This window comes from Dendrobium catenatum, unplaced genomic scaffold (genome assembly GCF_001605985.2).
Source record: "Dendrobium catenatum unplaced genomic scaffold, ASM160598v2 original_scaffold_254917, whole genome shotgun sequence".
Classification (NCBI taxonomy): domain Eukaryota; kingdom Viridiplantae; phylum Streptophyta; class Magnoliopsida; order Asparagales; family Orchidaceae; genus Dendrobium; species Dendrobium catenatum.
In genome coordinates, this window is record NW_021573316.1 from 446,423 (window position 1) to 469,652 (window position 23,230).

At 33.6% G+C, this 23,230-nt stretch overlaps 2 protein-coding genes across 7 annotated transcripts; one reads left to right on the forward strand and one right to left on the reverse strand.

The window, feature by feature from the left end:
- The first annotated feature begins 231 nt into the window (after window positions 1-231).
- On the forward strand, window positions 232-5,841 carry LOC110103548 (probable serine/threonine-protein kinase PBL21). 5 transcript variants are annotated; one of them, XM_020832316.2, is made up of 7 exons: window positions 232-688; window positions 983-1,061; window positions 1,241-1,338; window positions 1,422-1,582; window positions 1,686-1,875; window positions 3,566-3,957; window positions 5,232-5,841. In XM_020832316.2, exons 3-7 carry the CDS (start codon window positions 1,248-1,250, stop codon window positions 5,505-5,507), a joined length of 1,110 nt encoding a protein of 369 aa, XP_020687975.1. In that variant the 5' UTR covers window positions 232-688; window positions 983-1,061; window positions 1,241-1,247; the 3' UTR covers window positions 5,508-5,841. The 5 variants fall into 5 exon arrangements, with proteins under 5 accessions (XP_020687975.1, XP_020687974.1, XP_020687973.1 ...); XM_020832315.2 differs by having other exon boundaries at window positions 232-644; XM_020832314.2 differs by having other exon boundaries at window positions 983-1,338.
- A 3,109-nt stretch (window positions 5,842-8,950) lies between these two features.
- Window positions 8,951-22,188, reverse strand: LOC110103549. Of its 2 annotated transcripts, none has more exons than XM_020832318.2 (5): window positions 22,036-22,188; window positions 16,507-16,563; window positions 15,250-15,943; window positions 15,085-15,168; window positions 8,951-9,471 (listed from the first exon to the last, which is right to left on the reverse strand). In XM_020832318.2, exons 3-5 carry the CDS (start codon window positions 15,860-15,862, stop codon window positions 9,353-9,355), a joined length of 816 nt encoding a protein of 271 aa, XP_020687977.1. In that variant the 5' UTR covers window positions 15,863-15,943; window positions 16,507-16,563; window positions 22,036-22,188; the 3' UTR covers window positions 8,951-9,352. The 2 variants fall into 2 exon arrangements, with proteins under 2 accessions (XP_020687977.1, XP_020687978.1); XM_020832319.2 differs by having other exon boundaries at window positions 16,479-16,563.
- Window positions 22,189-23,230: the final 1,042 nt, after the last annotated feature.

Sequence of the window (23,230 nt, forward strand, 5' to 3'; positions counted from 1 at the left end):
ATTCCGTCTGTTTAATGAACGAGTCAAAAATATCAATAAGATTATGAACCGTTAACCCGTATTGTTCAATTTTTTTTTTACTTATTAACTATAAAATTTAACATATTTGATAAAAAAAGAAAAAAAATATTAAAGGGATTATTTTGAGTAAAAAATGGATTCACCTGTAAACTTATATTAGACCCATTTAATAAATAGGCTGTGAAATCTAACACAACCAGAACTATTTTCGCCACAATCAAACTCATTTGAGCACAGCCCATCCCATCACCGCCGTCCACCACCCGACGCCGCCGCCACCGCCCCAATAGGTTCGGATAAAATTAGAGAACCCGCTCATGTTTTTTGGCACCCCTACACCGGATCGCCATGATCCAATAAATGTGAGATAGGTAAATCCAGTGTGGGAAGCAATGCCTTTAATGCTTGCATGCCGCGGAATTCCAAATTCGCCGAACCAACCGAGGTGGTAATAAAAATTGCAGCGACCGACTGGCGACGACATTATTACAAGCATCTGGTAGGCGCCCACCGTATACTTCTGGACTCTCTCTTACAGCCAAGAAACAAGTTGGTGTCCACTGAGAATAAGGGGGTGGCGCAGATTCCGCCGGAACCCTTGGAAGGTTTTTCTTCCTTGCGGGGTGAGATTTCTCATTTCCTAGCGCTTGGCCGCGTCAATCGTGTCGTAATTCCCACTCCCTCTTGTTTCTTGGGTTTAAAAGTCTCTGGTTTGCGATTTTCAGCAATGGCTGCCCTTTGTTTTTGAGGGTTTTGAAAGTTGTTTTTGGCTGAATGAGTTAGAATGAGTTAAGTTTTGATTTTGCTTGTTACTTGTGCTCCAATGATGTTGAAAACCTTTTATTAAGCTAAATCCGGCCAATGTCAGGGTTTACTAAATCCGGGATTTAAGATTTAACGGGTGAGAAACGGGATGCAAGATTCTGTAGGATTTTAAGTTGTTATTTTTGCTGTTTGGCAGGATTTAGGCTACGTCCTGCTCAAATCCTGCTACTAAACAGCCACTGGGATGTGGTTATGATCTCAATCGAGGCAATCTGGTAATCCTTAGACTGTTCTGCAGTGTGATTTTTGCGAGCCAGAACAGTGGTGTACAGTCTAATTCTCCGATAATGGACTGGGGCATCTGGGGAGATTTTTCTTAGATCTAAATCCAAATTATGATGGAGAATTAGGTTTAACTGACTCCGACTGAGCAGTTTTATTTTGGTTAGCGAAGATACCGGATGGGCTGTTTGTTTTCTTGTTGCCATCCATGCCGGAGAGAGACGAGCAGAAGGATCGACGATAGCAGAAATGGTCATGCTGAATCATTGGGTATGATGAAACCTAACGATTAATTTATTTTTCGTATTTCTTATTTTAAAAATGCTTCTTAATTCTTTTTTCTTGAGTCATAGAGCACAGGAAAAACCAGTCTATGGATGGGGGAGTTGCTGACTGTGTGGTTTCCTTCACCTTCAAGGATCTTGCAAATGCCACTCAAAATTTTAAGGAGTCCAATTTGCTTGGGGAAGGAGGCTTCGGAAAAGTCTACAGGGGGAAACTAGAATCAGGCCAGGAAAGTTGTAGTTCCAGTGGTTTGATTCTTTGATGTTTCGCTTATTTTGCCTAGTGAACTTCTCCAAAGGAAATTTTTTATGACTCATTTTGCAATCAAGCAGGCCGTAGCAATCAAGCAGCTGAATCTTGAAGGGCTGCAGGGAGCCAAAGAGTTCTTGACTGAGGTTCTCATCTTGGGCACTCTGCAGCATTCAAACCTTGTTAACTTGGTTGGATACTGCATCGAGGGAGATCAAAGACTCTTGGTTTATGAGTTCATGCCAATGGGAAGCTTGGAAGATCATCTTTTTCGTAAGAATTCTTACTATAAATCTTGGTCTATGCGTTTGTATATCGTTTTGTGTGGTATTATTATTTTGTTACTGTTTTTTGATACCGAACACGTTTTGTTGTGGTAATTCCCCTGCAAAATTTGTTCTAACTTTTCCCTTTTTTTGCCACTTGAGAATGTTTGATACATGTACATTTAACCTTGCTGATAAGTTGTGTTTTCCTGCAAATGTTATTGCTGCCAAGTTAGGTTGTATTATTTATTATATTGTAATAAGATGCTACTTTTTCAAGGTCAAGGAAAAAAGCATGGTATTTGGAGCCAACAATGCAAAAATAAGGAGCTTGAGGGAAGATATACAATAAATTTATGGATGCTTTTTTCTTTTGTTTTCCTATATCCTTAAGAAAATCTTGTATATTTCGTAGCATACTTGTACAATGCTTTTACACATATCTTGATGCATTTGCATAATTGCATGATCTTTGATGTACTTACATAATTAAAAAGCAGTATGCTTATAAGTTCCTTAATGCATTTGTATGTCTTTATTATATTTGCACTTACAATTAGGAGAAGCGTGGTTAGATTTTTTTTCTATGATTTGATATGCCTCGCGCACTTTGTTGAATTAGTTATACAATCTGTGACGTGCAATAGTGTACTGCTTTGTCTCTTTTGGAGAATATTCATTTATGGGATGCACTATTCGTAATATGGCGTACGATTTATTCCCTTGATATGCATGAGATTCTTTTTTCTTTAATAGTTAGCATTTACATTGCTTACGGCACTCATACACCCATGACGTGCAACATATTTATCCAATTTATTTTATTTAGAGGCGTTCATGTGAACTAGATATGTAAGGGTCTGACGTGGCAGTTTTCATGTGAATGTGTTGTCATTGGATCGTACTCATGATTTTGCATTCTAGGTTCATTTTTGCTCGTATTTTGTTTGAATTGCGGACATGGATACGAGCATCACGAATTGGAATCTCAACACAATTATCACATCCGTACTTTTCTCATCTTTATATAATTGAATTTTAGGTAGGTTGGGCTGCACGGTGAATCAATTTTCGTGCTATCAATAGAGGAACAATCATAGTTCATTTTCATCACAAGTTAAAGTCATTTGTGTATTCTCTGATATATTGAGTATTTGCGAGTGTCCTAGGAGCTTCTTAGCAGTCTTTCAAGTTCATTACAAGTACCTTGTAAGTTGATTATTGTTTTCTCTTTTTTTTTTTTTTTTCAAACTTCAACACATTTCATCATTTTATAAGTTTAAAGTTCATTTAAACTTATTTAATATATTTTTAATTCATAATCAGAAAATTCTTTTATGTTTTGATTATATCGTGAACTACTCTCAACAGTGAAATGTAGATGCAACTGTTGATATCTTTCCAAACTTTGTGTCTCAAAAATACTAGTTTATTCTAGCACTTTTTTAACAAGGACCGGTTGGGATCTGTCCATTGTTTGGAACCTTCCAGCTAACTAGCTTCTTTCCCAGCGTTCTTTCAATCCTTGTATAAAGAGCTTATAACGACTCGCTTATTATCATCCTCACATTTACTGACTGTCTTCATTAAAACTTTTGTCAGTTAAGTTTGCTTTTTTTTTTTTTCTTCCATTGCTTATAGTTTTGGTTTGGTTGTGTTGACAAAGTTCTTCGCTTACCAGTTCTTTTTTATGGCAGATAGAGCTCCTGCCATGGCCCAGCTTGAGTGGAATACTCGAATAAAGATAGCTCTTGGTGCTGCACAAGGGCTGGCTTACCTCCATGGCGTTGCAAATCCACCTGTTATATACCGTGACATGAAAGCAGCTAATGTCTTACTGGATAATGATTTTAATCCAAAGCTCTCTGATTTTGGATTGGCCAAAATTGGGCCTGTTGGTGACAACACACATGTTTCAACAAGAGTAATGGGCACTTATGGCTATTGCGCTCCAGATTATGCCATGAGTGGTAAGTTAACAATGAAATCTGACATATATAGCTTTGGTGTTCTTCTTTTGGAGCTTATAACTGGACGGAAGGCATTTGACACATCTAAAGCAGCTGCAGAGCAGAACCTGGTGACATGGGTATGCCACTTTAGTCCTTTTGATTTATTATTTATTTATGTATTTGATGTTATCACTTAGGCCTTTTTGCCATTACCTCCAATTACTCTATATCAAGTTACCGTTGTTGTTTCATATGCTTAACACTTTAGGGCTAATGTACATCTACGCCTAGCCCTAGGGATCCACCTAGGACTTTTACGCTTCGTTTGGGACGGCTTTCTTGCTGCTTCTTAAAACAGCTTTTTAGTATAAAAATTTATTTATTTTTACTAAAAGGTTGCTTTAAAAAGCAATAGAAAAGCTGTCCCAAACGAAATCTTAGTCAGGCCATACAACTACAACAAGTCTTTATTCCACTTAGTGGTGTCGGCTACATGAATCTTTTTTTTCCATTATGCCCTCTTAAAAGTCAAATTCTCATTTAGGACTCTTAGTCAAACCATAGGTCAACTAAATCCAAAATGGGTCAAATTGACCCAGACCTAAGGACCCACCCTAGACAAACCCTAGGGTCTCAATCAAAGGTGAGCACTAATCTAGTCAAACATAGGATGAAATGATGTAGGAGGGTGTTAAATTTATAAATAGGCAATATTTGAGTGTCAGAGAGAAATTTTTCTAAAAGTTAAAATATATTATTTCATTATTAGGAAGATAGCCATCAAAACTATTCAGTCTTAATTATTACTGTGAGTTTTGTAAAGAAGTTTAAGGTTTTGTGTTTTCTGTGTATAAATGATGGCGTTACAATTATGAGATTTTGTCCAAAATCTCTATTGGTCACATGATTTTTTACAATTGGAGCTAATATAAATTCACTTTACTTGTTAATTTAATATTGGGTGCTTGATTCTAATATAATTAATTAATAATTAGATTTACCTATAAAATTTAAAAATTTGCTTTTTTCTTTTGACAATTACATAGAAAAATTATTGGTCATAGTTGTGATGCATTTGTCAGGAAACAAAAACTCAGGTTTCGTTTGTGATGGCTTTCTTACTGCTTCTTAAAATAGCGTTATAGTACAAAATTTTTAATTTTTATCTTAAAAAATTGCTTTAAGAAGTAGTAAGAAAGTCATCCCAAACAAAGCCTCAATATGTCATCAACCAAATAAAAAATCAAAAATATCTTTCACTTCAACTTCTCTACAACCAAAGAAGTGGTGAAAGCTAATTTCTATTCAATTTCTTTATCATTTCCATTTTCCTCTTTTAAAATTTCTTCAACGGCAACTTGCATTTGTTCACATTATCTTATGATTGCTATTCTTCTCTTTTTTTCTTCAGGCGTGGCCTTTTCTCTTTGAGGAAAAACGGTCCAAGAAATTGGCGGATCCATCACTTAGAGGCCGATATCCAGAGAATGCTCTTCGCCATTTAGTTGTCATAGCTTCTATGTGTCTCCAGGAACAGGCCCGTTTCCGACCCATCATAGCCGATGTTGTTTTCGCCATCAATTTTCTGGCAACCCAGCCTTACATTCCAGAAACTTCTAGAATCAGACGCTCCCCATCTTCTTCTCCCCTCTGTGATACCAGAACGCCTTCCAGGTTTCACTGTTAATTAGAAATATGTCGACCTCAATTTCTTGAGTAGTTATTTTATGTGGATGCCTAACGACGCTTATAGACCCGAGACCAACCAGAATGCGCCACGTCATCAGTACCGAGCCGGGTACGGAACAGGGGTGACGTGGCGCATTTTGGTTGATCTTTGGACGACGTTCGGCGTCAGCATAGATAAGTTTCTACTTTGGCTTTACTCCTGTGCATTCTCATCAAATATATTGAATTAGAGAATAACTGGACGCCATGTTTGTACAGAAGATAAAATATTTACATGTTTTCATCATTGAAGACTAATCTCTTCTCTCATGGTGCAATTGGAGTATAGAATCCTTTCATGCAATTATTTTCTTATCTCCCTCTTCTATTTCATGAACTAAAATGCTAACATGCAAATTATCTGTCTTTTGGGTGTTTGGCTAAAATTTTATGAAGTTGATTTACTTTCTTCTCAAATTTGTTGCAAAGTAAAAACATTCAATTGCGTTCTAATGCGACGATGGGCAGATTGGTCATCACGTTTTTATCGGGCGTTTCGTGTATAGCGGGTCGGAATTTGGATCAATTCGGGTCATTTCTGAGTTTTCAGGTCAACCGGAACCGACCTGATTTTTGAAATGGGTTAGTTTGTTGAACCTGATCCGACTCATTTCAAAAATGGTTTGATCCTAACCTAGAATTTTCGGGTCGGGTTCGCGTCGGGTTTTTGGTTCGCGTCAAATATTAACACCCCTATTTTAATGATAACACATTGAAAGTGCTTTCATGAAAAAATTATTTTTTAATGGAATTTATTTAGAAGTTTTCGAAATGTTTGACTTCTCATATTATCAACGGTATCATCTATAGAAATATTCATAATTTAAGAAAATATGTTTCCACTTTAGGAATTCAAATCTTATGAGTTTGAACCAAATAATTAATGAGAAAAAAATCGACCTAAAGTTGATTAAGATAAATGTTATAGTTATTTAATTTATTTTGAGCGAGTTTAATGAATATTTAATTAATTAAAATTTATATTATATTTATTTTAAAATAAATACGATGATTATAAAATTAGTCATGATCAAATTTGCCATAAACTGTTTTTTAGCCAAAGATTTATTAGTATTATTACTCATCAACCTTAAATACTAATAAATGTTTTGTTGTGTTAATGAACAATGAGAATTTGAGAGAATGTATTATTCATTTTACTTTTTTTTTAAGAGAGAATGTTTTTTTTTTAATGAAGAATTTATGCTAATTAATATTTTTATTAAGATTTAATTTAAGACAATTTTCTTATTACTTTCTAAAACAGCTTTTTAAAAAAATTTTAAATTAAAAATTTATTATACTAAAAGCTATTTTATAAAGCAGTAAGAAAGTTGGCCATAAATGAAACCTAAAATTTGAGGTTCATTATTGCCGTTTAATGATTTCTTTCTTTATCGTAATTTATTAGTAATTAAAATTAATCATAATATACATAATGACTAGTTATATTTTCAATTGAGAGCATTTTTTAAATAAAATTAATCATAAATATGATCTTTATAGAGTTTAACATCGTCATAAGAGAATATGTCAATATAATTAAGGCATCGTTTGGAACAGCTTTTTTATTGCTTTTTAAAACATAATTTTAGTTAAAAAATAAAAAAATTTGTACTAAAACAGAGTTTTAGAAAAAATAAAAAAACCGTCCCAAACGAAGCCTAAGTTTTTTTCTTTGCTTTTGAGTCTTATTACCCTTAATGTATGAAGGAATATCACTCATGTTTGAAATCTCGTTTATAAATTCAAACCACAAAGCCAGTATAATGAAATATTAATAAAAAGAAATTCAGTAATAAAAAACATTGAGCTTCTTTAAGTAACCTATTTTCTCTTCAGAAGTTAAAGAGTTTTTTTTTTTTTTTTTTAAGATTGTTAGAAATACTTTTAAAATTTTTGAAAAATCAAATGAACAATGTTACAATATGCAGAAATTAGGAAAGATTCAATTCACTCGGCCTATAAAAAATATTACTTCAAATGCTTTGTTGCATTATTTTATATTTAATTGCAAATAATCTTCTTACTGATTTATACAATAGCTTTTAAGTACAAATTTTTTTAAAAAATAGTAAAAAATTAGTAATCAAATATTGTTACAAACAAAGACAACTTTTTTTACTATTTTTAATACAGTTTTTTAGTATAATTTTTTTTTTAAATAAATAAAAAAAAAATAACGACTAAACTTCATTTGGGATAACCTTTTTACTGTTTTTTAAAAGTAACTTTTTAGAACAAAAAATAAAATTTTTGTACTATAAAAAGATACTTTAAGTATAAAAAAAGTTGTCCAAATGTTTCGTTTGGGTTGACTTTCTTACTGCTTTTTAAAGAAACTTTCTAGTACACTAAAAAACTGCTTTAAAAATGATTAAAAAAAAAATTATCTCAAATAAAGCTTAAAAATTATCCTAAATGAAACCTTGATCATCTTGCTTCTATTTCTTCCAAGATGAAGAAAACAAATAAAATTTGCTAAAAGTTGAACAATCATAAAAATTCAAGTAGAGAAAGATGACCAAAACTCTTTTGCTAATTAACAGCAAGTCAGCAAGATTCAACAAAACAGTATATTGGTCTTTATGGTTTTTTTTTTAAACGGGTTGACCCTAACCCGGAATTTTCGGATCATGTTCGGATCAGATTTTCAGGTTGTGCCAAATATTGACACCCATATATATACAAGGTAAAATAAGTTCTTTCTAAAAAATTAGCATTAAGGTTCAATAAACTATAACATTTCGATCAAAATTGGTAAACAACAAATAGAAAATAGATTTAAGTAAATTATAATGAACTAAATCTAATTTCTGCACATTGAAAATCTGTACAAAACATAACAACATACACATATCAATTAACAAAAAATTTACTCAAAAAACCAGAGACTGAAAATTCAATTCCTGCACCTATAATTTTCATTTTGCCGACAAGAATCAAATCACATTGAGAACAAAAAATCTTACGTGGTTCCATTTCTAAGAAGATCTCTACATATACGGGGCAATCTGGATGTAATCTCTTCATTAAATTGTGAAGGAAAGATAAAGATGATTTGCAGATTCAAAACACAGATTACAAATCAGAAAACAACATTTCTTTCTCAATAACCTTCAGTTATTTAAGAAACAAGAAAAAAATCAAGAATCAAACCTCTTAAGGAAGTGGCATTCTCCATGGATTGAGCTTTGAAAACAAGTTCTTCTATGACCAAAGCCCTGCAAAACTCATTGAGGCATTTAAACAAACTGATAGTAATCACCACCGAAACATCGATTGCAAAATGCTTGATATGGTAGAGAAGAGATAACAGAGCAAACTATATGTAGAGAAGGTCGGCTTCATTTTTAAGTAGTAAGCTCAAAAGCCCAAAAAACTAAAACCAGAGACTAACCGTAGCTAAAAATGGTGAATGATACATTAAAACAACTCCTTAAAAGTTCAAAAGATACATAATCTCTTGGAACATATTTAATGAATACACAAACAAATTTTAGAAGTTAGAACAAATAAATAATCCTACTTTTACTCGACAAACAAACTTTCTTCCAGTTTAAGAGATCAGTTACAATGACCACTCTCCAAATCTTATCGGAAGAATAGGGAGAGAAGTATATTTCCTACTCAACAAATGATACTAGGCATCTAAATAGACAAAGAGGAGAAAAAAATTATATATCTAAGCTTCATTCATTCTTTTTTAAAAATATTTTAATCCCATTTCTCTTTTTCTCTCATGCAAAGTGACACTAGTGAGGATTTAGTATAATTTTCTGAACCACAAGAAAGCCTGGCAAATTAAAGTACTTTTTCTCTAGAGCTAAGGCTCGGTGAAAAGGGGTAGGACAGACTTGTCTGCGAGTCAGGTAAGGATTTACCCAAAACATTCAGAACCTTCATCTTTTGCAACTCTCTCCCTGCAGAAAAGGAAAAAATATTCAGTTGTGATGTCAATTTCGAAGCTCTTCAGTACATTTAGCACGTCAGTAGACAATTTGTTATTGGAAAAAAATTATCAGAATGTTAAGATACAGTTTTAGTGATATGAAACATAGAGGGAATTGTAGGAATTTTAATAACAATGGTTAAGCTTGCTAATTTTAAAATTAATGTTTCACAAGATTAGATTCTAGGATTTCTTCGTTGTTGTTTTGCGCTGGCATGCAGTTACAAACTAGGTTAGAAGGGAAATTTAAAATAACAACAAAATTATAGTAAAGCTAGATGCAAAAGTAACAAAAATCTACCGGTTAACAAATAGAAAGTTCACCTTGAGTTCCCCTCACTCTCACTCTTTTCAGGGTTGTTTTAACAGAAGAATAAGTTCAACAAACTTAAAGATGCCTGAAGTATTGCCTAACGATAGGCAAGAAGTCGGTGGATGTTGAAGAACTTGCCACTGTCCGGAAGTTTGATGCTCGATGGCTGTCGTCAAAGTGAAGAGGATCCAGTCAACGTAGTCGTCAACGGTGTGGTTGATCTCCAAGTTGAGGTCGAAGAAGGGTGATCTCAACACATCTACTCGTCATTGATGATCGTATACAAATCCGTGGTCTTTTTCAAAATCGACCATTCATGGGGAGTAGGCCGGGGTTGTGTATCTTCTTCCTTGGATGGTGCATGAAGGGAGAAGAAAATGAGAGGAGGGAGGGATTGGGGGTGGTCGGCCAACGCTAGGGGAAGAGGCCGCTTTAATTTCAGGTTTTGGGTTTAGGGGTTGGAGGGGAAATAAATTAAAATCTGAAATTTAATAAATTTCAGATTTTATAATTGGAGAGGAGGGAATAATTTTGAAATTCAAATCTCCTCTAATGGGGGAATAAGTAGGGGCAACACACCTTGGGGGGAGGGGTTGATTAAGAGCATTAATGGGGAGAATTAATTAAGAGAGAGGGAATAGAGGGGGTCGGCCAAAGGAGAGAGAGGAAAGGTGTCCACATACAACGAATGTGTCTTCATACAATGAATGTGGGATTTGGAATTAAATCCCGATTAATTTCAGATTGGGAGCGATTTGGGGGACTTCCTAAAATAGATTTATTAATTAGGAATGTTTTGAATTTCAAATCTCATTTAAATTCAAATTAAGAGACTTTCCAAATTAATAATAGGATAAATTATGAAGGTGTTTAAGAGGTAATTTGAATTTGAAATCAAGGGCTTGTGGGGGAGGAGGGGACGGCGGCTTGGACTTGGGCTAGTTAGGCCGGCGGCTTGAGGTGGAGAGGGGAGAGAGGCTGGCGGTTTTGGAAGAAGTTGGGGAGGAGACCGGCGGTTTGGGGGCTTGGGGAAGGCTTGGCCAGCGGGTGTGGGGTAAAGGGGAGAGGTTAGGACGGAAGTTGGGGGAGGATGTGGATGGCCGGCAGTATGGGGACGAAGGAAAGGGAGAGGGGAATAAGAACGGATACAAACCACAAGCTCGGAATCTACCGGCGGCTGACGGGAATTGCTTGGCCCTCTCTAAGGGTTTTCTCCACTATCAAGAACTCACAACAATGAGAAATAACAAGTGCTGAAAATTTCATTAAGCAATCATCATCCCTAATACAAAAGTTAGGGCCTTTATATATAGGCCTCAATGAACAAAAGACACAAAGACGAAATTGCCCTCTAGGCTACAATATGAACTAATCCCTCTCAGGAGTACAGTGGTAAACCAGAACATGAATAAAAATAAAATACATAAATGCATCACAAATAAAGATTCATAATCGTAGCCGTTGATCAACGTTGTTTCCTATGATAGACGCGCCAAAATCTCCTGCTGATGTAATCATCAACTAGTCTTAAAATTATTGAATATATATATATATACTTATTTGTAATTTGGACCAATAACTTGTCCTAAACAATAGCAAGCTAATCCAACATATTGATTTTTAGCTCAAATTGAAATAAAAAAAGTCAACCCTAACTTAAATCAATATCAGATTGAAACGAGGTCGACCATGGCTCAAGATGGGTTAGTGCCTTGAGACAATTTTGTTTATTGGTCAGATTAAGTTGAAATCAGACCATTCGTCATCATCCCATCATCATTAGCTTTATGTGAACTCTTTGGGGCGGTCAATGTTATGTAACATCTATTTTTCATTCATTCGTATTGAATATTACTTGAAAGTTGAAATATTAAATTTATTCTTCGCATATCATTTTGAACAACTTCTGATCTATGTAATCTTAGGTCAACCATTTTTCCTTTCTATTCCTCTGATACTAATGACATCATGGCACATTTTCTACTCTTCATTGCACATGTACAAATCATTTTAAATTTATTTTCAATTACTTGTGTAAATTAGATATCACTCCAAAATATTTTCTGATATAATCATTTCTTTCATCCTTAATTTCATCACACATATTTTAACTTTTTTATTTATAATAAACTTAATTTAAATATTAATGACTTTTTAATAGCTTAGCATTTCAATCCATCCAACATCACCAACTTATTATGGATTTATAAATTTCATTTTTAAATCTACATGATATTCTCATATCACATAAAACTTTGGAGGTACTTTTCCATTTTAACTATCCAATGGTGAAACAGTGTAAGTTACATCTACACCCAATTCTTTTGTATAATAAATCAATATAATTAAATTTATTGCATAAAGGTATCCCCCTACCATCTAATAATATTGAAAGATAATTATTTACATCAAGCATTAAAATTATATATAATATATTTAGATTTTATTCTACAGTTCTAAGGCCTATACCTTCTAAACATTTCTCAAATTGAACTAATTTTTCACAGATTTTAATGGAAGTTGCATCAATAAGAACTATATCTGCAAAAAGTATAAACCAAAGCATCTAGCTTTTAATATCCTTTATGAGTATCTCCATAACTAAAACAAAAAGATATGAACTCAATGTTGATAGTTAACATAAATATTCAATAATTGAATACTTTGGGTCACTCCACATTCCACAACTATGAATATTAGTTAGTGCTTCATCTTATATATCTTTAACAATGTCAACATATCTTTGACACATCTTTTTCTTTAAAGCATGCCAAATTAATTTATATGAAACTCAATCCTATGCCCTTCTTAAGATCAATAAAAATTATACGAGTATCTTCTCTTGGTTCTCCATAATTTTCCATTAATAACATTAACAAAAAAAATCATTTTAATGGTAGATCTTTCAGGCATAAAACCAAATCCATTACAAAAAAATATAGATTTTCTAAGCATACATTCCATTACTCGCTCCCATATCTTCATTCTCTAACTAATTAGTTTGATTCCTCTATAGTTAGTATAATGTGGAAATCATCTTTATCTTAATTACTAAAAACAAAATGCTTCCTCAATTATTTGAGATCTTAATTTTTAAAATTCTATTTAAAAAATTTTAACCAAATCAGCAAAATATCTTCTCTAACTCTTAAAATCTCAAAAAATCTCACATAGACATAAATACTTGTCTTTGTGCATTTTTTTTCAGTCAATGCTATTTTATTTTTTATGACAAATCTATAAAAATTTTCACAAAATTATTCATCATTGCTCTAAAAAACATGTTAGGGTATTGAATCCCTTCTGATTAAGGAAGCATCAAGATGATGTCCTATGCATTAATCAAGTTGTTTGGGCACCAAAAATCAAATTGGTGTATTGATAAGTTGTTAATGCAGTAATGGTCCCTGGATATGCTAGTTGGCTTGCCAAAGCACCAATAAGACCCCAAGGGGCCTAAAAGAAAAGTAAAATGTCCCCAAAGGTGACTAACTGTTACGTTGAACCGGCCCAGCCAGTCAACAGACCGGCTCAAATCCACTATAGGAGGCGAAACAAAGCCGCCTCCTTTGGCTGTTCTGCCAAAACTGATGGGGCCCGCCCCATCTAATTACTTTTGAAAATTGAATAGAGGGGGAGGGGCTGGGGTTTAGGAGGGAAATTGTATTAGGAAGGTTTGGGTATTAAAGTGCATGAGGGAATTAGGGATTTTATGTTTTGATTGGTTGAGAGTTAGGGTTTCTTGGTGTTTGGGCCCTAGACTCTCTTGTCTGGAGATTTGGGAGAGACGATCCTCCTCTCGAATTGAGGATCACTTGTATCTTTCTTTCATATTGTTTTTTCTTTGCTTCCCTTATTGCAATCTATCGTTTTGGAGCTTATTTTGCTCTTTTCTCGCTCTTTTCTCGCTGTTTTTCTCCAATTAGTGATAGGTTTGCTTGCGAACTCAAGTATTCCCTCAGGGTTGCTTGCGAAATCAAGTATTTCCTATCGCTAACATCCTAAATACCCCACACAGGGTCAAATAAACAAAATACATCCAAGAAGTCCACAAGGATATAATTCCCTTCTGGGACCAATTTCCAATATCATGTAAAACCTCCACAAAGCAATTCTCAAAACACTACGAAAACAATGTTAAATATTCCTTTGGATATTGTTATAAAGGCTCTCTAGAGGATGACCTACAGAAATAATATTGATAAATGCAATATTGTCATTTGAGTGAAACATATTGGTGCAATTTTCACATCTATTTACCTACTCTTAAATTAAATCTTTAAGTTTGAAGGCACCAACCCACCCAAGAGGATCTAAACATCCATCCTAAGGTTTCACAAAATCAAAAGACTCCCAAAGCTACATAGGTTTAGTGCCACCACAAATCATAAATTACTAAAAATCTAACATATTATAAAATATGGCATCAGCTCCTCTAGGCAAATTAAAGTTCATTCTCACAAAGTGACAAAACTAAATAGCTTGTACCATAACTCTAAGTTGTCATCACTCACGTCCATTACATCTTGAATCAAAACTGGCCATAATTCGAGTTTTTGCGCAATTCAATCTATTTAGCATGATAAGCCTTTTGTTGGTGAAGTAAACCAAGGTTTTTTCACAAGAGGATGTGCTCTTCGTATATTCTCACAACTAAACTATAATTACTAACAATAATCAATATTTGCATTAACAACGTAGCATTTGATTTGAACCATCATAGTCAAGGCACCCAAATCTTTAAATTGAGGTCTACTCGATAAAACCGAAGGTGATGAATAAGGGGTATCCTAACTAAATATAACTCCAAACAAATAACTATGTACAACCATATGTACAACACATGTGAAAGCAAACAAATATAAAGAGTGAAGCTAAGAGACATACATAGTCGGAGTGTTTCCCTAAATGGGAGGGATGAATAACCATATACGGACTTGAGTCCATATGAAATCTTGAACCCAAACAAAGCAAAAGAAATGAGAACAAGATGAAATCCAATCAAGACAATCACATCTCAAAAGAAACTGAGAATCCAATAAACAGCGCTCACTCACTTTACAAAGCTCAATTTTGTGTTGTGTATTGATATATTGTTTAAGATTTAGTTGATTTCCTTACATCATCTTGTTGTTATGAGCTAGATATATTTCTCTGCTACTAATTTCTTTCTACAAGAGCATAATATAGTAAAACATATTTCTATGGCAAAAAATGAATAAGAAAATAGGCAATATAGAGGAGACAATAAGACTTTATAGAATGGAATACCTTCATCACATAAAAGCTGTATTGCTCTTTTCTCTAGCTCAACAGCATGCATGCTCCGGCCAGCTGCTGATAGTGATCTAAGGTCTAAACACCATAAAAAAATCAATGAATAAATAGATTATTGATGTACTAAAAGAATTTCATATCCAGTATCCATTTACTTACTCTGAATATATTTCTCCTGATTAGATTGGTCACAATTTTTTAAAAACATCTGCAGTCGAATAAACCGTTCTTTCCAATATCCTTCACCCTGGCTTTGAGTTTCAGACTCAAGAGCTGGGGATACGCTAGTATGATTTGTTAGGGATACAGGCATTAGATTCCCAAGTTTCCTAGTACATTGTAGAGGTTCTGATCTCAAAGGTGAAATGAAAGAGGTAGGTGACAACAACGGAGTAGAAACACCAGAAAACTTTGCCTCCTGTTCTCTTGGCGATTTTTTCTCACTTGATTGATCCTTCCAACAATTGCTCACAAGAGGGTTAGTGCACTCCACGTTTTCTACACATATCTTGTTTGGTTCAATATCTAGCTTTCGACGTACATATACTAGATGCCCACTGTAACTACTATGTTGTTGGGGATGAGGAGTAGAAGGACTACTTGGTTGCTCTCTTTTAGTTCCAGATAACTTTGGAGTGCTAGTAATAGAACCCCTATCCCTAAGTGGGGAATAGTCAAGAGGATTAGAAGCAAAATTATTTATCTCACTGGGCAAATCTCTTAAAGCAACTTTTTTAGCTGAAACTGGGGGTTGCTTTTCTCCGCTTGGCATATTCAATCAACTGTAGTGATATTTGTATTCTTCAAAATTAGAACTAATCTGCCATTATACAACCACTATGGGCAGCCTTGCCTGAAGAAATTGAGGAGATGATTAGTAGAATGGAGAGTAATTCACCATTAGCAACTTTTTATCTATGCAAAAGGCCCAATAAGGATGCGTGTAGGATTAACATAATAGCAATCTACACAGAAGCATAAATGTCATCAATTTAAATCTCTACAAAAAAGATAAATTTAACGATAGATTATCTAAAATAATAATTATAACACCTTACACAGTGATTTCATCTGTTGCAAAAGTACATTCCTTACAGACTACTGCAATAAGTGGAAGTGATGAATTCAATGCATAATTGTGTAGGAACAAACTATGCACATTTCACTTTTCTTGGAGTAAATGAAGTGCTGGATTTGTGTGAATGCATATAACTTGTAAGAGAATGTCATCATTAAAAAAAATCTTTGCAAGAAGTATGTGCAAAAAAATAAATAAATCTTACAAGTAAAAAAACATAATTCTCCATCTCTTCTATAACAAAGACAAAGACTAATTCAGCTTTATAAAATATAGAAATGCCAAGAGAGTATGGTCAAATTCATGGCACCTTAGCGATGTCACACCCCTTTAAGTACCTTTGCCTAATTTAAATGAACTTAACAATAGCTGAGGAGAAGGGGAAGGTTGCAAACCTGCAGAAATATTCAAAATACCATGAGTAAAGTTTTGCTGAAAACATATATATGAGAGGCCCCAATCAATATAAAAATCATCAAGAAACTCATAAAAATAATATATTCACACAATACTCATTTAATCACATGTAAAAATTATCAAGCACCCAAAACTATGTATAACCATAAGTTTTGGAATAATTTTCTGCAAAAGCACAAAACTTATAAAGCTCTTGTACTTTCATCAAGGTGTCCTAATCAGATCTGATATTTTGCATAGTCCTAGTAAGCGCAGGTACTCCAAATGTTATATCCTACTTAAATTTCAGTAACTTGTAGCATAAATGTGCGTGTTCAGTAATTTCAAAAGGCTAGTAGCTTCTTTTAACTATAGTTAGTTGAGCTCTAATAGTATATGATACATTGTCAAATCTTGTTATTTATTAGTTATATATACATACATACACACACACAAATACACACGCTATCCTTTTGGAAGGTTAGGTGAGATGGGAGGCTCTCAAGACCCTTATTCACCTTATTGGGATTGAATTAAGTGAGCAAAAAATAAATAAATTTACCCATTTCAAATCAAGGCAAATGTGATCTAAACAAGCATATAAATTAAGCAAGAGGACCTTTGGTATTATGATGGATCTTAATTCAAGCTAAATAGGATAAAAATAAGAAGAGCAGACATAACTTTTATCCTAAAGAGCAAAGAGTCAAAAGTAAAGTCCAAGAGAAAAAATTAAGGAGTCAAAAAGTAAAAATTAATGAGTCAAAAGTAAAGTACACAATTCAAGTTAAGCATGAAGATAGGCAAGACTAAATCCAATGAATATTCTAACCTCTACACAAGAGGAGAGAGAATAACAAGTACATATCAAATTATTTTTAAAGAGAAATTAGATAAGTCAAAACTAACTCCATAAATCAAGCATGAAAAAAAAGAATTTTGCTTAAAGAAGAGGAGAGAGGAAGAGTCCAACTAATTCTCCTAGAAAGGAGGCAGAGGCAAAGCTAAGGATGATGACCGAGTCAAAACCATTCTGAGGAATCAAGGAATATGCCAAGTTAAACTCCACAAATGCTTCTCCTAATCTCTCCATGGCCAACCAGCTCATAAGAGAAAATTCTAAGGAATGTTCTCATATTCTAACTAAAAAGATTAGATTTATCTTACATTGTTCTTTTTTAAGGAGATAATTGAATTTTTATTACACTTATTAGTGAATTAGTTGGTAATAAATATAGCTTTATCTAGAATTTGAAATTCAATTGAATATCAATTTAGTTCATTTGTATTAATCTCTTTCTTATTTCCATCATATATGTCCATATTTTCATGGCTCCAAATACAGGAGGATTTATGGGAGTGATGACCTACCTCCTAATCTCATCATTCTATAGGAAGTTGCAACACCAAATTAGGGAATCAGTTCCTACATCATAGACTCTGATTTCAGCATCTATGAAGAGGATTCAAGCCATCCAATTGTTTTTTTTTTTTCCGTCTATTCTGTTGAAAACAATGAACTTGCTATTCTATTAAAAACAATAAAGTTACTAACATTGCTATATATTTGAGTAAAAACTAAAACTGAAACAAGAAAACATATAGGCTAAGCCATATGATAGAAGTTTTGATTGCAAGGGAACCTATTTAGAGTATTGATAATCAATTTCATAGTAAATCTATTTTCCATGACCATTATATCATTATTTTGGCTAAAGTTTTGCATTAGTCACATAATAAAAACTACAGATTATTTGCAAGCCAACTGAAAAATCTTAGAAAATCCTACTGATTCCACAGCATTATGCAACATTACTTTCAATTTGATATTAAAATATGATTGTATTGCGGTGTTGGGTATAGCAACTCTTATCCTCAGACATCTTTGAATGGAGTAGATTTGAAGCATATTTCAAGTAATTAAATATGTTACTGAGAAATTAAAAAGTTAAATTAGATTCTTATACCTTGATTGATGGTAATGCTACTTTAGCTTTTATAAAAATTAGCATATAAATTCCAGGTTATTCGAAAATAATATGAGAAAAAAACAATATAATGCATAAAAAAACTAAGTAGCTTGTTCTCACTGTGAGCAGTGATTTTATTTTGTCCTAAATAACAATACAACATTTTCAAATGAAGATGAAAAAGCAGCCACAAACCCAAGAAGAAGAGAGGAGAGGATGAAGAAGACATAGGACACTTTGCACTAGCAAGTTAACAAACTCATATTATTGAGGATCACAACAAATTTAACTCAACCTAATGCCATCATTTGCTATCCTTAAATTCTTCTATACCCGATAAGAGAGTTTCAACTTTGCCAGTGCAACATCATTCTACAAAATCAGAGAGCTTTTAGTCTGTCAGTCATCAATTTACACCTTGGAGAACTCATTGATTTGACTATATAGACCTCAGCTTAGCTAAACTAGCATCTAATAAGGAATCCATATGATTTTAGAAAACACATGCTGGCTTATATTGTAGACAACAGAATATCTATACTTACAAGTGCAAGATAAATGCTCACATTACACCTGTTGGTTTGGATTAAATAACATGACAGAAAGGTTGAAACATAAATAGCTTGCACAAGCTTTCTTAACAATACTTAAAAGTTTTATCATGTATAAAGTCAATTTGATGGAATAGATGCTAAGGTAGGACTTCTTACCAAAAGTCATTGTTTATGACAATAAGTACGACTCTTAAAAAAGAGTAAAATTAAGAATGTCGTGGGACTGGTCGAGGTCTTTGAATAGCATTATTCAACTAACTTAATGAATCCTCATTCTTCATTCATCCGTATTGAGAGTTGTTTAAGACATTAAATTTACATTGCAATAATTTGTTTGCACAACTTCTAACCATGCCTTTCGCAAACAATTTTTTTCCTGATCCTTCCAAAATAAGTTTATCTCCTAGATTCTTTTTTTATATGCTTAAGCCACCCAATTTATTTTCAACTACTGTATTTTCAATAGACGCCTCCTATAATCCCCCACATAAAATCATTTCTCAATCATATATTTTAAATTTTTTTCACACTTCCATCATAACATTCTAATCTCTTTCACGCATAATTTAGTTATTTGTGGCTTTTATATTGCCCAACAATCAAATCCATAAAACACAACCAGTCAAATCAAAGTTTTAGGGAATTTTCTTTGTAGGTATTCACAACACTCTCATATCATAATACCATTCTGCTATATCTCCATTCCATTTTAACCAACCAACACCAACTCTAGAAATTATAATCTCATTGACATCAACATTCTCCTATGTAACAGTTTCATGAAATATCACACTTCAACATCATTTGATCTTTTATCAATCTTAACTTGCAATTCTTAATCATATATTATACACAATGTTTATTCTGCTAATATCAAGTCATTTATCTAATAAATATTTTCTCCGATGTTCTTAACAAGTGTTGGCTGATAATCAAAGCAAGAAATGACAAATACCCTCAATAAATGACAAATAGCTCCAGCTAATGTGAAAACAGATTCTCAGTCATTTTTTCTTATTAGCTACATGCCAACAGGCACCTGCATAAAGTGACCAATTACAGACACAAATAGAGCTTGTGTATTATACCTCGTGTCCATTCCACTCCATTTTACATTTTTTTCCTGAAAGGAAAAGAAGCATTTTGGAATTGCAATGATACTGGAAAGCACTCATAAAAAAAATTTTAGATGATAAATAAGAAAATAATAGCAGCACTTATTTTTATTGTGGAGGCCTATCTACACTGGAAGAATTTCCAACTGACAAATAGCATTAATGAAATCTTCTTATTTGTTGGAAACTTGGAATTACCTAATAGTTAATACACTTCGAGAATGAAGTTCTTTAGTTTATAATAGTTAACTCAATAAATCATCAAACTTTAGAAATGTTTTTTATCTAAACCTCCGAAATATAATCACAGCCAGAAGTGAGGTTACATCAATTCATCACGTAATTATTTCCAAAGCCAAGCACTAGTGGCATCAGTCTGCTAGGTTGATTCATATTGGCCATCTACAACAAGAATGTACCACCCACAAGAGCTGAAATCTCAAAGACAAGATTTGTCAATATTGTTAGTGGGAATTATTTAAGTATTTCCACAAGGGCAGGGGAGAGGGTGAGCAACAGAGAATTTGTTCATATACTGCAACAAAAATATTAGACTTCACAAAAAATAACACCGAGACACACACACAAAGGTTACATAAGAAACAAGTCACCTCCACCATGAGAAATAAAAATAGCGACTTAACTTGCCATCGAGAAAACTCAACTAGCAAGTAAATTTGGGGTTCAAGTTACTTTATCAAGCTTGCACCACCACACATACGAGCACAAGCCACATAAGTTTCGTTAATAGTGCATCATTAAAAAGGAGAAAGATTTGTAATGACTACATCTTTACTAAATTATAATCTTAGCACAAGCATAAATGTGTCCACACACAAGCAATAAGAGACAAATAATGGAAAATAAAATAAAAATAAATACCCTTAATAATAATAATAAATAGTGCATAATCCTATTATAAATACTTAGTGCATGTGATAATTTAGATAAGATAAAGACTTCCCTATAGACTCAAGGTGGCATAAAAGATGTAAACTTGAGATTAAAAATAATTTAGAAATAATAGTGCATAATCCTCCTAGGGGTGCTATTGTGAAGTTACAAGTTAAGGAGTGAGATGAGTGAACGGTATGAACTCCATAGATTTGTAGGTTTATGGCACGGAACCCCCTATGGAAGATGAAAAAAAGCAGCAAGAAAGAGTTCTACAAGAGTTATCCTAATACACCTAAGTTTAAAATTTTGCCATTATACAGAAAATCCTAGCCCTGTCCTAGGTGAAAGACACTAAAAACCCTCAAGGAGGTTCTATTGAGCTTAAAACAATAAAGAAACCTCAATTTTATCATAAAATAAGAAACCCTAACAGCAATATCTCATGTTTTTTCCTCTTAAAACAACCCCTCTCAAGAGGACAGGCCTTCATTTTCACCGCCACCATCCTCAATGCCCGTAGTGCTTGCTCCTAAAGCAAAATTCAAAGTTCAACGACATTTAAATGAATCATTTTTCATTATACGGCAACTTCTAACCTTATTATATCTGTTAAGTAAAAACCGCTAGAAATCCTTAATGAGCTTTTCTTGGATTTAAACAGAAGAAAACCCAAATTTATCCCCCAATAAGAAGCCCTATATCCCTTCTCATGTAAATTTCACGAAAGATAATCACGACTATCACATATAAGCAAAAGTTCACATTAAAAACTAACAGAATCTTAATCTATTCAAGGCGAAAGCTTCAGAATGTAGAAAATGAACGAAAGGAGCAGAGGGAGAATTATCAAAACAGAATCCTTTTTAACATCATCGACAATCAAGCATTTTGAAGAGATTTCGATACAAATAAGAGATAGTAGCGAGTCAAGTAACCAGAGCTGCGAAAAACTTCCTCCTCATTTGCTCTTAAACTTCATTCATGGGCTCTGTTGACCGACCTAGCGGCTGAACCACCATCGCCCGCAGCGGTGGCAGACGACCAGATCGGGTAAGAGGATATCTCGAGCCGAAAAGAAATATGCTCAGAAAAATAATTGTATTTTACTATTTTTAGTTTTTTACTTCCTATTCATATATAAAATTATTAATATATTTAATTATTTCATTTAATGCTATTAATGGATCACTGATATGGTAATTATTAAAAGTTCTTCATCATAATAAAGTTCTTTATTAATATAAAATTTTGTCACAATTATATCAAAATTTATGCATAAAAATACATTTCATTTAAAAAATAATATTAATTAAGTAATAAGTATCATATAAAATCAGAGTATTAGTATTAGCTAAATTGAATAGAGTCATACAAATGGAAAAAATTTTAGCCTAAAATTTTGTTTAGGATAGGCAACAAAGACTATTTTTTAAAAATATATTTTAATTGTTTTTTATCAGGGTGATTTAAAACAAAAATTTTCTAATATAAATGTTGCGTCCATGAGTCTTAGCGGCGGTAGATAAATATAAAGTTTAATGTCTTAGCATTGTACGAAAATCCGATACACAATTAGATAAGAGAGTGTGTAGCATTCATAGGAGACACCAAGATTTCTACGTGGAAAACCCCTTAAAAGGGGAAAAACCACGGGGCCTAGCCCAATTTGAATGAATCCATTAGTATTGCAATTGATTACAAATGAGGCCCTTCCTTGGGGGAAGACCTGGATTTGATGTACATTATATGAAGTACATTACATGTTGGAATACAAAGAGTCATTGTTGTAGTATTCGCTTTGTTGGAAGGATTGTAGTCGATGGGCGACGTAAGTCAGGAAGACCGTAGTCGGCTGGCGACGGAGGTCGGAAGGACTGTAGTCGGTGGACGACGTAAATCAGAAGGATCGTAGTCGGCCGGCGACGGAGGTTGGAAGAACTGTAGTAAGTCAGAAGGACCGTAGTTGGCTGGCGATGAAAATCGGAAGGACTTTAGTCGGTGGGCGACGTAAGTTAGAAGGACCGTAGTCGGCTGGTGACGGAAGTCGGAAAGACTGTAGTCGGTGGGCGACGTAAGTTAGAAGGATCGTAGTCAATGGGCGATGGAGGTCATAAAGACCATAGTCGGTGG